At 42.6% G+C, this 18,579-nt stretch overlaps 1 protein-coding gene across 8 annotated transcripts in view; it reads right to left on the reverse strand.

The window, feature by feature from the left end:
- The window catches only part of rcbtb1 (regulator of chromosome condensation (RCC1) and BTB (POZ) domain containing protein 1), a 63,736-nt gene that overhangs the window by 22,038 nt on the left and 23,119 nt on the right, over positions 1 to 18,579 (reverse strand). For all 8 annotated transcript variants that reach the window (XM_068040309.1, XM_068040306.1, XM_068040302.1 and 5 more), the window contains one exon: positions 2,927 to 3,069. In XM_068040309.1, the coding sequence (XP_067896410.1) occupies positions 2,927 to 3,069 (143 nt within the window). The remainder of the gene's footprint in view (positions 1 to 2,926; positions 3,070 to 18,579) is intronic.

An 18,579-nucleotide genomic window follows, 5' to 3' on the forward strand; every position in this document is an offset into this window, starting at 1 on the left:
TGTGCTCTAATTTTGTTTATTAACCTCCTATGTGGGATCTTATCAAAAGCCTTCTGAAAATCCAAACACCACGACATCCACTGGTTCTCCTTTACCTATGCTACACGTAACATCCTCAAAAAACACCAATAGGTTTGTCAAACATGATTTCCCTTCCATAAATCAGTGCTGACTCTGACCAATCATAGCATTATTTTCTAAATGTCTAGTTATCACATCCTTTATAACATATTCTAACATTTTCCCTACTACTGACAACAAACAGGTCTGTAGTTCTCCATTGTCTCTCTTCCTCCCTTCTTAAATAGTGGGGTTACACGTGCAACTTTCCAGTCTGCAGGAACCTTTTCAGAATCTATAGAATTTTGAAAGATAACCACCGATGCATCCACTATCTCTATAGCCACCTCCTTCAACACTCTGGGATGCATCTCATCTGATCCAGGGGATTTATCAATCTTCAATCCAGTTAAAAAAAAATTTTTTTGAGTACTATCGCTCTATTAATACTAACTTCTTTCAGTTCCTCATTTTCATAACTCCCTTGGTTACCGAGTATTTCTGGGAGATTTTCTGTATCTTCCTCCATGAAGACAGACACAAAGTAATTGTTCAATTTCTCCGCCATTCCCCTATTCCCCATTATAAATTCTCTTATCTCCGCTTGTAATGGACCCACATTTGTCCTTGCTAATCTTTTCCTTTTCACATACCCAAAGAAGCTTTTACAGTCTGCCTTTATGTTTCTTGCTAGATTGCATTAATATTCTCTTTTCCCTTTCTTTATCAGCTACTTGGTCATCCTTTGCTGGGTTCTAAATTGCTCCTAATCCTCGGGCTGACAATGCATGTGGCACTTTTTCTGGCAACCTTATAAGCCATTTCCTTTGATCTAATGCAATCTTTAACTTCTTTTGTTAGCCACGGTTGATTCATCTTTCCTGTTGGGGTTTTGTGTCTTAGAGGAATGCATATTTGTTGTAAACCATGTAATACTTCATAAATACTAGACATTGCCTGTCCACCGTCAATCTTTTAGTGTATTTTCCCAATCCACCATAGCCAACTTGCTCCATATACCTTCATAGTTTCCTTTGTTCAGATTTAAGACCCTAGTTTCAGAATGAACTATATCACTTTCTAACTTATTGTAAAATTCTATCATATTATGATCACTATTTCCCAAAGGCTCCTTTACAGCAAGGTTATTAATTAGCCCTTTCTCATTATGTAATACTAAATCTAAAATAGCCCGATCCCTAGTTGGTTCTTCAACGTACTGCTCCAGAAACCCACCTTGTATACACTGCAGGAATTTATCCTCTACAGCATTAGTGCCCATTAGGTTTACTCAGTCTATATGTAAATTGAAGTCGCCCATTATTTCTGAATTGCCCATGTTACATGCACCTCTAATTTCCTGATTTATACTGTGCCCAACATTACCACTACTGTTTGATGGCCTATAAACAAATCCCACCAAGGTTTGCTGCCCCTTGCTGTTTCTTAGCTCCTCCCAAATTAATGTTATATCTTGATCCTTCAATCTCCGATCCTCTCTCACTAATGTAGTGATTTTGTCTCTTATTAACAGCGTTACCGGACCTCCTTTTACTTTTTGCCCATTCTTCCTAAATGACGAGTATCCTTGAATATTTTGTACCCAGTCTTGGTCACCCTGTAACCACATCTCTGTAATGCCAATTAAATCATACCCATTTACCTCTATTTGTACCTTCAAATCATCTACCTTGTTGCGAATGCTGCGTGCATTCAGATAGAGTGCCCTTAACTTTGTCTTTTTAATATTATTCTGCATTCTGATCTTACTTGATGCTTGTCTTTTCTTTGTCTGTCTTCTAATTTTGCTTACTATTATTCTACTTCCTGTTACCAGTTTTGTTTTCCTCCAATCTGAGCTTTCTCTCAGCTTCCCATCCCCTTGCCAATCAAGTTTAAACCCTCCCCAACAGCACGAGCAAATCTCCCTGTGCGGATGTTAGGCCCAGTCCTCTTAAGGTGCAACCTGCCCATCTTGTACAGGTCCCACCCACCCCACAACCAGTCACAATGCCTCAGAAATCTTATGCCCTCCCTCCTTCACCAATTCTCCAGCCATGTGTTCAATTGCTCAATCCTCTTATTCCTATGCTCACTAGCATGTGGCACTGGGAGTAATCCTGAGATTACTACTTTTGAGGTCCTGCTTTTTAATCTCTTTCCTAGCTCCCTAAAATCTGCTTTCAGGACCTCATCCCTCTTCCTATCTATGTTGTTGGTACCAATGTGGACCACAACTCTGGCTGTTTATCCTCCCCCAGAAGAATGTCCTGCGACCACTCTGTGACATTCTTGACTTTGGCACCAGGGAGGAAACATACCATCCTGGAGTCACGTCTATGGCCGCAGAAAAACCTGTCTGTTCCCCTATCAAATCCCCTATCACTATTGCTCTTCCACTCGTCTTCCTCCCCTCCTGTGCAGCTGAGGTACCCACTATTTACCAAATTATCAGATGTATGGGGTATCCATTAAATTAGTAATTAACCATTGATCAGGTCACTGAAGAGGTAGTGCATTGATTATTACGTTAAAGATATCGCTTCAATTCACAGGAGGCCATTCTGCCCATTGTGCCTGTGCTGTCTCTTTGAAAGTTAGTTAGTCCCACCCACCCCCACAGCCCTGCAAATTTTTGCTCTTCAAGTATTTATCCAATTCCCTTCTGAAAGTTACTATTGAATCTGCTTCCACCAGCTTTTCAGGCAATGCACTCCAGACCATAACAACATGAAGTGTCCTTTTGCCAACTTCTTTTGTGCTAAGCAGCAAGGTGAAGTAAATTTTCTGGACGGGCCTGTTACACATAGGTGGCTAATTGTACAAAGTGAATTAATTGTTAGGCATTAGCGAAAAGCAACATTACCTTTCTTTCTCCAGAGTGATCAGCACTGGGACCAGCTGCCCGATTTTATTCCCATTACCCAGCTGCCCAGCTGTATTAGCTCCCCAGGCATATAGCAAGCCCTCATCTGTTAATGCGAGTGTGTGAGCAGAACCACAGGAAATCTGTAAGTAGAGCCACAATAAAACCTAAGAACACATTCTCCAAAATATTGTTCGTGTTTAAACAGGGAATAATGAATCTATATTTAGGAATCTGCGGCAAGTATGAAGTGTATATATAATCTTGTAACATACAGATGTTAAGCTGAACACAATAAAAATATGACTGAAAAAATAATTTAAACTTCTACCTTCGAATTTCATGTATTGTTATTCTTCTTACATGACAGTAAAAGCAGGAAGTTGAATTAGTGAGGGTGTTTTGATGAATATTACATCTGAGCACTGGTTAGCAGGTTATTGGTGAGTAACGTCAGCTTGATAGCACTGTTGACAACATCTTTCATCACTTTGATGATTTAGTCAACTCATGGGGCAGTAACTAACCGCATTGGATTTGCCCTGCCTTTTGTGGACAGGTCATACCTGGGCAATTTTCCACTTTGTTGGTGATGTCAGCATTGTAGCTGTACTGGAATAACTTGACTAGGGTGCAGCTAGTTCTGGAGCACAAGTCTTCAACGCTACAGCCAGGGTGTTATCAAGGCCCATAGCTTTGTTGATCCAGCGCGCCCAGTCGTTTCTTGATATCCTGTGCAGTGAATCGAATTGGTTGAAGACTGGCACCTGTGATGCTGGAGACCTCAGGAGGAGGGCAAGATGGATCATCTACTCGACACATCTGACTGAAGATAGTTGTGAATACTTCAGCCTTGACTTTTGCACTGACATGCTGGGCTCTGAAATCATTCAGGATGGGGATGTTCATGGAGCATCCTCCTCCTCCTCTTAGCTGTTTAACTGTCCATCACCATTCACGATTGGATGTGGCAGGACTGCAGAGAAGCATAGAAATTTGCAGCACAGAGGAAACCATTCAGCCCATCATGGCCGTGCCGGCCAAAAAAAAAAGGTCCAATTCCAGTTTCCAGCTCTTGGTCCATATCCTTGTAGGTTATGGCACTTCAAGTGCTTATCCAATTGCAATGAGGACTTCTGCCTCTACTGCCCTTTCATCAGTGAGTTCCAGACCCCCACCACCCTTTGAGTGGAAAAGTTTCTCAAATCCCTGTAAATCCTTCTACCAAATACTTTAAATCTATGCCCCCTAGTTATTGACCTCTCTGCTCAGAGAATTAGTTTCTTCCTATCCATTCTATTTAGGTCCCTCATAATGTTACACACCTCAATTAAATCTCCCCTCAGCCTTCTCTATTCCAAAGAAACCAAACCCAGCTTATCCAATCTTTTCTCACAGCTAAAATCTTCCAATCCTGGCAATATCCTCATAAATTTCCTCTGTACTCTCTCTAGTGCGATCACATCCTTCCTGTAATGTGGTGACCAGAATTGTAAGCAGTACTTTAGCTGTGCCCTAACTAGTGTTTTATACAGTTCTAGCATAACCTCCCTACCCTTATACTCTATGCCTCAACTAATAAGTATTCCATATGCTTTCTTAGCTACCTTATAGACCTGTCATGTTACCTTCAGTGATGTGTGGAGATGCACTCCAAGGTCCCTCTGCTTTGACCTGATCCGTTGCTTGTGGAATCGTTTAACTCTCATCTATAGCACACTGGTTCTGCTGTTAAACATGCATGTAGACCTGTGTTGTAGCTTAACCAGGCTGACATCTCATTTTAAGTATGTCTGGTGCTGATCCTGGCATGCTCTCCTACACTCCTCATTGAATCAGGGTTGGACCTCTGGCTTGATGGTAATGGTACAGCCAGGCCATAAAGTTACAGATTGCGGTAGAATTCAATTCATCTGCTGTTGATGGCCCACAGCATCTCACGGATGCCCAATTTTGAGCTGCTAGGTCTGTTCTGAATCTACCCCATTTAGTACAGTGCTAGTGCCACACAAGAGGATAGTGTCCTCAGTGTGACGATGGGATGTTGTCTCCACAAGAACTGTGCAGTGGTCACTCCCACCAATACTGTCAAGGATAGATGCATCTGCAACAGGTAGATTGGTGAGGACGAGGTCAAGTAGGTTTTTCCCCTCATGTTGTTCCCTCACCTTCCGCAGGCCCAGTCTGGCAGATACATCCTTTAGGACTCAGTCAACTCAGACAGTAGTAGTGCTACTGAGCCACTCTTGGTGATGGACATTGAAGTTCCCCACCCAGAGTACATTCTGTGTCCTTGCTATTCTTAGTGCTTCTTCCAAGTGGTGCTCAATATGGAGGTATACTGATGCATCAGTTGAGGGAGGGTGGTACCTGTAATCAGCAGGTTTCCTGGCCCATTTGTGACCTGATGCCATGAGACTTAATGGGGTCTGGAGTCAATGTTGAGGGCTCCCGGGGTCACTCCCTCCCGACTCTACACCACTGTGCTGCCACCTCTAGTGGGCCTGTCCTGCTGGTGGGACAGGACATACCCAGGGATGGTGATGGAGAAGTGTGGGACATTGGCTGTTAGGTATGATTCGGTGAGTATGACTATGTCAGGCTATTGGTTGACTAGTCTGTGGGCAGTTCTCCCAATTTTGACACAAGTCCCCAGATGTTTAGTGAGGAGCACATTACAGAGCTGACTGGGCAGGGTATGCTCTTGTATCCGGTGCCTTGGCCGATGCTGGGTGATCTGTCCATTTTTATTATTCAAATTTTTTGTAGCGGTTTGATACAATTGTGTGGCTTGCTAGGCTATTTTGGAGGGCAATTAAGAGCCAACTACAGATGGTTCAGCATTTCCTTCTTCCAGTCAAACATGCAACCTGAAATGGACGGCACACTAACTAAAAGGGATTGTGAACTTCAGTCTGAACACATCTTGTAGTTATCTTAGCATAAATGCTTTTAAAATTGTACGACAAGCAAATCCTTTCTTTACACTATCAGTGCTTTAAATAGAAAGTGATACTGATCAGGAATATAAATTCCACTGTGCCAATTACTAATATTCTGGTTATGCAATTTATACCACAACAGGAGCTGGACAAGTGTTTTACTCAGCTCAACATCTGCTTTCTTAGCAGGAAACATGACAGAATGTTTATTACCAACTTTAGTACATAATTATCGCATTAAGACATAGGTTGTTACAAGTGCTATGATGAAACATCTCTCACACTGAATTCATATGACCTATGCTACCTAGGGTCCACGCAATAAGGAACTGTGCCAGGATTCACCTGGAGAAGTGCTGTTCCATTAATTTATAATAAATTTAATCATCTTCACTACCAGAGCACAGGTTCACTATATGAAATGTACAGCTATTGAAAAAAGTGAGCACTTAATCTGTACGTTCCTATGTATACTATAAAAATTCTCATTTGAATAGAAGTATTTACCTCATGGCATCCTGTAAAATGGAGGTGAAATAGAAAGTTGTAAGCTATCAGAAATTAGGTCAAAATATCAAACTCTGCTGTGCAGAAAATGCAACTGGACATCACTGAATAAAATAAAGTTCACAGTGAGGCAGACTCAGTCGTTTAAAGAAGATTAACATGTTGACAGTGGTCAAAACAGTGAACGACACAAGTGTATCTTCCGAAAGCCATTCCAAAAGCACTCCAAAATGTCAGGTACCACCACCACTGTATATTCTCCTCCCCATCAGAGAGGCAGGATGACAAAGGAAAACAATAAAGCTTCCTTTTTGGGAAAGTAAAGCTGTTGCAGCTCCAAAGCAACACTTCAGAAATAAAATTTTTTCAGTTCGCTCATTTTCTGAGAGGGGTTCAGGTGACGGAAGACACTTGGCAAGTTTGGGGAAAACAAAAGAAAGGTTAAGAGGAGGAACCTGCCATTATGATGAAGAATTAGTGAAGATATGTTAATTGGGCAACACATCAACTTTAAAACATTTAGGGACAAAGATTCTTCAATTTACCAGAGTAACCATTTGCAGACAGAAGTTCAGAGAATGTTAGTGACTTTTTTTGATCTCCAAGTAGGCAATTGGAACCACTAAAAATTTGCCCTTCATTAGTGGTACTAAAATAACCAGTCAAAAATATCTTAATACCAACGGCCCCATCCTACTCTCTCACCAAATTCCTACCCAGGACATGTGCTGGGGGCTAATCTTGCCAATTTTCTTCCTTTCCAACACAACCCTCCCAGTGCTGACCCTGTGGACTCTACCAGTGGATCAGCTCTCACTGCCACTCTATATATCTCCCTCCAGAATGTCTGTTCACTTGTGAATAAAGCCCTTGCCATCTGGAGGATTGCATCGACATCATGGCCTTAACGGAAACCTGGCTGAGATGTGTTCAGACTGAAGTTCACAATCCTTTTTACTAAGTGTGCAGTCCATTTCAGGTTGCATGTTTGACTGGAAGAAGGAAATGCTGAACCATCTGTAGTTGGCTCTTAATCGCCCTCCATGTTTAGGGGCAGCACAGTGGCACAGTGGTTAGCACCGCAGCCTCACAGCTCTAGCGACCCGGGTTCAGTTCTGGGTACTGCCTGTGTGGAGTTTGCAAGTTCTCCCTGTGACCGCGTGGGTTTCCACCGGGTGCTCCGGTTTCCTCCCACAGCCAAAGACTTGCAGGTTGATAGGTAAATTGGCCACTGTAAATTGCCCCTAGCATAGGTAGGTGGTAGGAGAATGGTGGGGATGTGGTAGGGAATATGGGATTAATGTAGGATTAGTATAAATGGGTGGTTGTTTGTCGGCACAAACTCGGTGGGCCGAAGGGCCTGTTTCAGTGCTGTATCGCTAAATAAATAAATAAAGTTAGCCTAGCAAGCCACACAATTGTATCAAACCGCTACAAAACCTTCCCCCGTAATGAAGTTTCCCCACCTGGCTAGATCTTCCACCATTTGGGCCGTCAAGACTGTCACGGTGAGTGTGGCGCTTACTGACCCCCTACTCCTCTGGCACTTTCTACCCTTTCAGCATCTCACCTTGTTCCACCCCCTCACTCTCATTTAAAAACCTCGTTCTCTACCACCTGCCTAGGGACAATAAAAAATGTTCACACTGAGATAGCGTCATTGTTTTCTTCCCTCAGCCTCTGCACCAAACAACAACTTCTCAACACAAATGCTGGATTTTGCATTCCGTACACCATCAACATTCTGTCAGCAATCTGTCGAGATTGTAATTATGCTGAAGTTTTTACTTTTCATTTCGGTGATTTCAACCTCCATCAGCCAGAATTTTACAGCCTTCCTTCCCCCCTCCCCCACAACGAGTGGGCTGGTGGCGGTGGGGGGGGGGGGGTAAAATTGAGTGGGAGGTGGGGGGCAGCCATTCCAGACCCCCTCCCACCCCCGTTGAAATTTTATGGAAAATCAAGGCCCTTAAGTGGCCAATAACTGGACTTAAGGTCCTCCTACTGCTGCCGTGGGTAGTTACCCTCGGCAGCCAGACAGCAAAGGCCCCAAGAACCCTGCTTGGTAAAACCAGGCGACGTTCTTGCAGGTTGGGGTGGGGGTGGCGGGTCTCTCCTGATCGGGCACCCAGTGCCCCAAAGAGGACTGCCCCCGAAGCCCCAACCGCCCCCAACGCACAACCACCCCCCTTGCCTTGCCGGGGCCCAGCCAATTGTCCCAGCAAGGCCCCAAAAACTTACCGTTGTTCCAGGGCCATCCTTCCTCTTGCCTCTGACGGCTGGGTATAGTCCCAGCAGTGACCACCGCTCTCGGTGGCACTGCTGGGACTAAGAGCTGCTAGCCCGTGCCCGTTGATTGGTTGGCAGCTCCATTAGGTGGGACTTCCTGCCTCAAGGAGGTGGAAGTCCCGCCCAAGACCAATTAAGGGCCTGGGGAGTGAAAAATCCCTGCGTCTCTCCCCAGGCCCACCACTAACTTTTCAGTCGTTGGGGGCCTCCCGCCCAACGTAAAATTCTGGCCATCATGTTCTCTCTCCGAGTTCACTGCCTCTTATCCTCCCTTAATCTCTCCCTCTGTGTAAACTCCCCAACGCATATTCACAGCCACCCCCATAACCTTGCCATCTCACGTGGTCTTGGTAGTCCTATTGCATCAATCACAGATAAGGCCATCTCTGATCACTTCCTTGTATCGCTCTCCACTTGCATTCCCCCTTCCATGCCCCAACCTTACCTTCTGTATACTGGGAAAAAAAACTATCCCCCAATTCACTTACAGTTGCACTTGCAAAATCCCACTTTCTAGCCTTTGGCGCTTCATTCGTCACAACATTTCTGCAGTTATTGATTTTGCTCAACCGTACCCTCACCTCTGCCTTTGATGCCCCGGTCCCAATAAAAGCATTACTCTCTCTCCTCCTTGTACAGCCCTCATCTCTGCTCCCTTAAGTCCAAGGGTCGAGACTTGAAAGGATATGGTGAACTGGTTTACCCATTCACCGTCACAACTGGTTGGATCACAAAGCACCACCAGATATTGCTCACTATTCCAGGATCATCCTGGAATGCAAAAGATAACTCCCGGCTTCTTTTCCCTACTGAAAACTGTCTTCTTAAACCCCTCTCCCCGTCTCCTCCACCCTCGCCTCCAACAATAAGTGCGAGGAGCTCATGGACTTCTGTGTCATTAAGACTGTGACCATCTGATCAGCTTCCTCTGCTGTGTCCCTCCCTTCCACTAGCCCATCTGACCAAACTTCCTATAATGCTTCCCTTCATGGCCTCACTCCCCCCTACCCCTGTAATCTCCTTCAACCCCACAACCTTCCGAAATATCCGCACTCATCTAATTCTGGCCTCTTCAGCATCCCCAATTTTAATCACTCCGCCGTTGGTGGCCATGCCTTCAGCTGGCTAGGCCCCAAGCTCAGGAGTTTCTTCTCTACATCCCTCTGCCTCGTGACCTCACTTTCTTGTTTAAGAAACTTCTTAAAACCTACCTCTTTAACAAAGTTTTTGGTCATCTGATTTAATATCTCCTTATGTGGCTCATATTTTGTTTCATAATGGTCCTGTGAAGTGCCATGGGAGATCTGATTACCTTAAAGGGCTACTGTTATGACGCAGCTTCTATATTTTTTGTTAAGTATTTTTATGAGGATTCAATGTATTTGAGAATTACAGATGTATTTGGGAAAACTGAAAAGAATTCCATAGATTTTTTTTCAATGGGGTCATCGGATGGTCTTTTGGACTTGGTTGTAAACAACCCTTACTGGAAGTCACCTGTCTACAGATAAGTATCTAGCAGGGGCTTTTTGACTTGGAGAAGATATTTACAGAGAAGTGACAGATCCAGATTTATAGGGGTCAGGAGGCTTGACTCTTGAGATATTGTTTTTAGTTTTGCTTTGAACAGACAGTTGGGGGATGGACAGTGTTCTGAAAGGAGTTTAAGAATCAACCTGCCAAAGAAAAAAACCCAGCGCAGCCTTTTTCCATCTCTTTGAAAAGCCTGCCAGCTTTTCCATCTCTTTGAGAAGCTGTTAGAAGAGAGTATAAGAAGTAGAGAAATTGATGCTGCATTCCGCCTGAAAAGCCTGCCAGAAACCCCGCCAGAAATCCCTGTTGCCACATTTCTTCTGGAAAGCCTGTTAAGCTGATCCTCAACATCACCAGAAAAGAACAGTTCTAGGAAGATCCCAGAGACAGCTGTCTATGCGTATTTGGGATGCCAAACCAAACAGGGGCAACTGACATCTTTTCATATCTTTTTTTTCTTCATGAATTAGCAAGTATTTGACCAAAGTATTTTTTTTGTGTAATAGAGCTCTAAAGAGAAAACCCCTTTATTTTTCGGTTAACCGGAGTGTGTGTGTGTGTGAGGGGCGAAGGTAAAAAGGGAACTTTCATATTTCAATCTGTGTTAATGCTTTGCTTCGATACTGATTAATTCTTGTTTTATAATAAACTGATAATTTTGTTGTTTATTAAAGAAACCTGGTTGGTGCATTTTATTCTGGGATAAAGAGCAGAGTCTATGATTGACCGTATCAGTAACTAGGTAAACATTTAAACATATGTAGCGACCTGTGGAGAAGCAGAACTAGAAAAACAGTGCACTCCTCCCCCCTCGGTCTTCACATATAATTGGCGGCCTTGTGCGGGATAACCCAACACCGACGGTGTGTAATTGTAAGTGGGGTAATAATAATTAAAAAGAGGATAAGTAAAAAAAACCACACAGTTTCTTGTGCGTTAGTAAAGTTTACACTACAAGAATGTCTGTGTCAGTTGCTATGACCTTTCTGGGGAAGGAGGATGTATCCCTGAATGATTTGAGAAACCTAACCAAGGCTAGGCTGAAGGATTTGGCAGAATTGCTGGTGTTAGGGTTAAAACCAGGAGCTAAGAAAGCCAACATAGTTGCAGGAATAGCACAGCATTTGCAATTAGCAGGCGGCGGCAAACCACATGGTAATACAGTTGAATTAGCTAAAATTCAATTGCATATGAGGCAGCTTGAATTTGACAAAGAAAAAGCAACAGAATTAGAAAAGCTTAAGCTTGAATTTCAAGGAGAAAGTTAAAGAGAAGGAAGGGAAATTCGAATTAAAAATGCTGGAATTAAGTCAAAAGATGGGCCTTGGCTCCAAGGAAAATTCTGGTGAGGAAAGATCGGACTCCAGCCCAGGACCCACTGGAGAGCTGTTTACTTTTGTAAAAGCCATCCCGAAATTTGAGGAAAGGGACATAGAGGCATTTTTCATTTCTTTTGAAAAGATAGCCAGACAGATGAAGTGGCCAAAGGAAAGCTGGACACAGCTTTTGCAGAACAGGTTAATGGGCAGAGCTCATTTTGCAGTTTTGTGTAAAATGTGCTGTGTGTGCCAGATTGTGGGAAAACCACAACTTGCCATAAAACCGGCACCTCTAATTTTTTCGGGAACTATTTAGTAGGATGTTGGTAGACTGTGTAGGACCTTTACTGAAAGCAAAAGCGGGACACCAATATATACTCACTATCATGGATATGGCTACTCGGTTCCCAGAGGCCATTCCCTTGAGAACCATTTCTGCTAAGGTAGTGGTAGAGAAGTTCTTCACTAGATATGGATTACTGATTGAGATTAAGTCGGATCAAGGTTCCAATTTTACGTCTAAAATTTTTCAGCAAGTTATGGATAATTTGGGGATAACACAAAGTCTTCAGCATACCACCCATTGACACAAGGGGCTCGAGAAAGGTACCATCAGACCCTCAAAACGATGATCAGGGCATAGTCATGAATATCCCCCATGACTGGAATAGAGGGCTAGAATTTCTTTTGTTTGCCACTAGGGATTCACCTAATGAGTCTACCAGTTTTAGTCCTTTTGAATTAGTTTATGGGCATGAGATAAGAGGTCCTCTAGAACTAAAGAAAAATTTTTAGAACAGAGGGACGGATCTTCTGCGTTAGATTACGTTTTCGTGTTCCAGGAACGGCTCACCAGAGCCTGCAAAGTGGCTTAGGAACACATTAAAGATTCCCAAACAACCATGAAGAAATGGGCAGACAAGCATGCCAAGACCCGAACATTTCAACCAGGGGATGAGGTGTTAGTATTACTGCCTTTACAGGGTGAACCACTGAAAGCATGGTTCAGTAGTCCATATAAAGTGGTCAAAAGAATTATTAAAATAAATTATTCGACTGACACCCCAGATCGCCAGAAAAAGAATCGGTTGTGTCGTATTAATATGTTGAAACAATATTATCACTAGGAGGAGGATAAGCAAGCATAGGTATGTCGGGTAGTAGGGGCATTGAAGGATGAAAGGGTTGTGAGGATGAGGCAGGAGACCTAGACCATTCTTGAATTGAACCTCCTACTATCCCAATAGCTAATACTAAATTGTGCAGGAGATTGGACACGATGATTTCATATTTAGATGCAGAACAACGAGAAGACCTAACAAGGCTACTCACAGCATTTAAAGGAGTCTATAGGGACAAGCCAGGATGTACAACCTTAGCCACACATGATGTGGATGTAGGGGAATTCTTACCTATAAAACAGCATCCTTAACGTTCAAGTCCAGAGAAACAGGCCCAGGTAAAAGCAGAAATCCAATACATGCTAGAAAACCACCTAATTGAACCAAGTCAAAGCAGCTGGAGTTCCCCAGTGGTATTAGTGCCTAAACTTGACAGTTCAGCTAGATTCTGCACGGACTACAGAAAGGTTATTGCAGTAACAAAGGCAGACTCCTACCCAATTGACTGTATTGACAGAGTGGGCAGTGCCACATTTCTTACAGAAATAGATTTGTGAAAGGGATACTGGCAGGTTCCTTTAACACCCTAAGCTAAAGAAATATCGGCCTTTGTCACACCAGATGGTCTTTGCCAATGCCAAGTGATGCTATTCGGGCTAAAAAATGCCCCAGCCACTTTCCAGAGACTAATGAACCAAGTGGTAGCCAGTGTTCCTAACTGTGTGGTTTACCTTGACGATGTGCTGGTATACAGTATCACTTGGAACAACTAGAAGCTCTGTTTAGAAAATTACAATTGGCTGATTTAGTGATAAATCTTATCAAAAGTGTATTCGCAAAAGCCAGAGTAACCTAGCTTGAGCATAGAATAGGGCAAAGACAAGGGTTGCCAATAACAGCAAAAGTACAAGCATTGGTGGAGTTCCCTACCCCTAAGACTAAGGGAGAAATCGTGAGGTTTTTGGGGATGTGTGGCTTATACCAAATTTTAGTACTATAGCTGCTCCACTGACAGATTTGCTACAAAAAAGAAAACCAAGGTCGTGTGGTCAGGGGAGTGCCAAGCATCTTTTGAGAGGCTGAAAGTCATTTTGGTTAATGAACCAGTCTTGGCTCCGCCAAGTTTCACTAAGCCCTTCAAGGTAGCAATAGATGCTAGTGACCTGGGGGTCGGTGCAGTCCTATTACAAGACAATGAATCAGGCATAAAGGCCAGTGGGATACTTTTCAAAATCAACACCAAAAAAGATATTCAACAATGGAAAAAGAAACCCTAGGCTTATTACTAGCTCTTCAGCATTTTGAAGTCTATGTCCACCACGATTACAGAGACACACTGGTATAAACTGATAATAACCCCCTAGCCTTTGTGGAAAAATTCAAAAACAGAATGCCAGACTATTCTGATGGGGTTTACTGTTGCAACCTTATCACTTAAAGATTATCCACATTACGGGAAAAAATAATGTAATTGCAGATGCTTTGTCTAGGATTTAACTTTGCTTTGAATTATTTGAGTGCAAAGATGGTACAAAGTAAAACTGTATTAGCTATGGGTAAAGAGAAGAGTCCATGATTGACCGTATTGGTAACTGGGTAAATATTTAAATATATGTTGTGACCAGTGGAGAAGTGGAACTAGGAAAACAGTGCATTCCTCCCAGCTCGGTTGTAACACAATATAAATAAGTTGTTGTTGCAGTATGGTCAGGGGAGAGCCAACTGTCTAACAGCCCCGACAAACAAATTTTTCTGCAGCACCTGTGGAAGAGCCTGTCACTCTAGAATTGGCCTTTATTGCCACTCCAGGCGCTGCTCCACTCACCACTGACACCTCCAGGCGCTTACCCATTGTCTCTCGAGATAAGGAGGCCAAAGAAGATGGTCAGAACATAACACATTAATAACTGGAAAGCACTACTGTTAAAACTCATGTTTGTCATGTGAAATGGCTTAAAAGCATGACAAAAAATTCAACTTTTCAATTAATTTGACATGCTTTTAACAAAATCAAGTCAATTTGTAATCATTATCCCCATATGAAACAATGATTGCTTTTTTGCAGTTCTCATTTGAATTGAATTCAATGTATATCATCATTCAGACTGTACACATATGCACTACTGCCACTCAAACACCTGACTGACTCTATTCAATCTGGCGACTGAAGTTGAAATAAACACACAACTGAAAGCTAAAATGCTTTCAAACTATGACACAGCACATAACCTTGTATCTAAAAAAAAGCAAGCTGCACTGATCCATTTTACTACACTTGCTAACTTGTAATGCTATTGTGCTTATGGCAGAGTTGTATATGAAATCCTTTAACAAATGACCTGTTGCAGGATTTAAAAAACACATTTTACGGGTAGCAACACGATACTTTTATCAATATGCTACTAATTTTTTAGGCTGGTTCATAAGTGACAGTGTGGAGCACAGAATAATCAGGGAACAGAGTGCTTCATTTAACTGAGTGCTAAAATTGGGAATTTGGTGCAGAGGGGGAAGGAGGTGCTGCTTTTTATTCTTTTTGTTTTATCTCCAGTATCTGGTGAGAGTTCTTTGTCTCCAGCTAGTCGACTGTAACTTGCTATCACTTTACTTCAGTTAACTAGTTACTAATTTAGAAATCAAATAAATAAATAAGGTCAGACAGACAGAGCAGGGCAGGTGGTGTGCCGTAACAACATTAGTAGACAACCATATCTGTTGCAAGTGTCTGCTGCTTGAGCAACTTTGGCTCAGAGTTGCTGAGCTGGAGTCAGATCTGCAGATATTACGGGGCATCAGGGTGGGAAGAGTTAACTGGACACTTTGTTCTAGGAGGCAGTCACACTCCTTGGGTTAAGCAGAACTTTGGAATTGGTCAACAGTCAGGGACAGGAGGATGTGACTGCGAGTTAGGCAGGTACAGGATCCAGGACGTAGTGATGGAGGGGTCTCAGCCCTGGACTTTGACCAACAGGTAGGAGGTGCTTGCTGCCTGGGTGGATGAGAACAAGGACTGCAGGGTGGATGGACAAACTGACCACAGCACCATGGTGCTGGATGCCATTCAAGTGGGGGGAGGGGGTGGTGAAGAGAGAGAAAAGGAATGTGACAGGGGACAGTATAGTCAGGGGGACAGATACTATTCTCTGCAGCCATGGCCAGGAGTTGCCTGCCAGGGGTTAAAGACATCTCTTCGTGGTTGGTAACATACTTGGAGAGGGAGGGGGAGGATCCAGTTGTTGTGGTCCATGTAGGAACTAGGAATGATGTTCTGCTGAGAGTGTTTGACGAGTTAGGGTCCAAATTAAAACACAGAAGCTGAAAGGTAATAATCTCTGGATCGTTATTTGAGCCATGCGCCAATGGGCATAGAGAGGTGTGGAAAGAAGAAGTTTCGATTAATGGAGCACTGGCACCAGTATTGAGGAAAGGGGAACCTGTTCCGTTGGGATGGATTCCACTTAAACCGGGCTGGAACCAGTGCCCTGGCGAATCTTATAACTAGGATTATAAATAGGGCTTTAAACCAAAAGGGGGAGGGAAGGGGGAGGGCAGAGCGAAGGCTCAGGTGAAGGGAAATTTAGAAATCAAAAGACAGAAGTCGAGGCAATAGAGCAGTGTAGCAATTTGGGTAAAGATAAACTGAGTGTGAGAGGAAGGGACAGAGTTTAACAGTAATAGTGCATCAGCAAATAAAGACCATGCAAAGAATAGCAGTAAAATATAAAACTAAAGGCTCTTCATCCGAATGCGCGAAGCATCCACAATAAGATAGATGACCTAGTGGCACAAATAGAGATAAACAGTTTGGATCTAATCGCCATTACAGAGACATAGCTACAAGGGTGACCAAGGTCGAGAAATAAAAAATTCCAGGGTACAAAACATTTCGAAAAGACACACAGAAAGGAAAAGAAGAAGTAGCTTGCCCTCATAGTAAAGGATGACATAAGGACAGTAGTGAGAAAGGATCTTGGTTCAGAAGATCAGGAAGTAGAATCAGTATGGGTGCAGATTAGGGACAAAAAGTCAGAAAATGCTGTGGGAGTAATTTATAGACCCCCTTGCAGTAGTTATGCTGCTGAAAGAGCGTTACACAAGACATAATTGGAGCTTGTGACAAAGGCAACGTAATAATTATGGGGGGGCTTTAATCTTCATATAGACTGGACAAATCAAATTGGCAAAGGTAGCCTGGAACATGAATTTGTAGGATACTTTTCCGACAATTTTCTGGAAAAATACGTTCTGGAACCAACTAGGGATAAGGCTAATTTAGATCTAGTACTGTGCAACTAGGCAGGTTTAATTAGTAATCTCATAGTAAAAGATCCTCTGGCAAAATGTGAGAATACAATTGAATTCCATAGTAAGTTCAAAAATGACATACTCCAGTCCCAAACAAGAAACTTCAACTTAAACGAAGCCAATTACATAGGTATGAGGGGAAAGCTGGCTCAGGTTGATTGGGTAAATAGACTAAGAGGTATGGCAGTAAATAAACAGTGGAAAACATTTAATGAAACAATTCAAAATGTTCAAAAAAATACATTCCATTAACAAAAACTCAGCAAGAGAGATTCATCCATCGCTTACTAGGGAAGTTAAGGATAGTATTAGATTAAAAGAGGAGGCTTATAATGTTGCAAAGAATAGTAGTAAGCCTGAGGATTAGGAGTGTTTTAAAAACTAGCAAAGGGCGACCAAAACGTTGATGAAGAGAGAACAAATAGAATGAGTAAACTAGCCAGGAATATAAAAACGGATTGTAAAAGCTTTTACAAGTATATAAAAAGGAGTAGCAGCTAAAATAAATGTTGGTCCCTTAGAGGCAGAGACAGCAGAAATTATCATAGGGAACAAGGAAATGGAAGAGATATTGAACAAGTATTTTGTGTCTGTCTTCACAGTAGAAGACACAAATTACATACCAGAAATAGAGGATAACCAAGGGGCTAATAAGAGTGAGGAACTTAAGGTAATTAAGGGCAGATGAAATTTAATGCAGAGAAGTGCGAAGTGATTCATTTTGGTAGCAAGCACAAGGAGAGGAAATAGAAATTAAAGGGTACAATGCTAAAGTGGGTGATGGAGAAAAGGGACCTGGATATATGTACACAAATCATTGAAGGTGGCAGGGCAGATTGAGAAAATGGTTAACAAAGCATACAGAATCCTGGGCTTTATAAATAGGGGCATGGAGTAGAAAAACAAGGAAGTTCTGATAGATCTGTATAAAACACTAGTTCGGCCTCACAGGAGTATCTATTCTGTCCAGACCCCTCATGATTTTGAATACCTTTGTCAAATCTCCTCTTAATCTTCTCTTCTCTAAGGAAAACAGACGCAGATTCTCCAACTTATCCACGTAACTGAACTTCCTCATCCCTGGAACCATTCTTGTGAGTCTTTTCTGCACTCTCTCGAATGTCTTAACATCCTTCCCAAAGTATGGTGCCCAGAACTGGACACAGATAGGGAGAAACTGTTCCATTGGCAGAGGAACCAGAAGACAATTTGAGGTGATTGGCAAAAGAAGCAATGGCAACATGAGGAAAAGCATTTTTTTTTTTTTTTTTTACACAGTGAGTGGTTAGGATCTGGAATGCACAGCCTGACAATGTGGTGGAGGCAGATTCAATCAAGGCCTTCAAAAAAGAATTGGATAATTATCTGAAGAGAAAAAAATTGCAGGGCTACAGGGAAAAGGTGGAGGAGTGGATAAGGCGAGTTGCTCTTGCAGAGAGTTGGCACAACACAATGGGCCAAATGGCCTTCTTCTGTGCTGTAACCATTCTACGATTTGATGAATATCAGCAGAGAAAAAGTATTGGAGAAGCTTAAATAACTAAAAGCCGACAAATCCCTAGCACATGACAGCCTACATACGAGGGTTTTAAAAGAGGTAGCTGCAAAGATAGTGGATGGACTGGTTATGATTTTCC

Source organism: Heterodontus francisci, chromosome 10, assembly GCF_036365525.1.
Source record: "Heterodontus francisci isolate sHetFra1 chromosome 10, sHetFra1.hap1, whole genome shotgun sequence".
NCBI lineage: Eukaryota > Metazoa > Chordata > Chondrichthyes > Heterodontiformes > Heterodontidae > Heterodontus > Heterodontus francisci.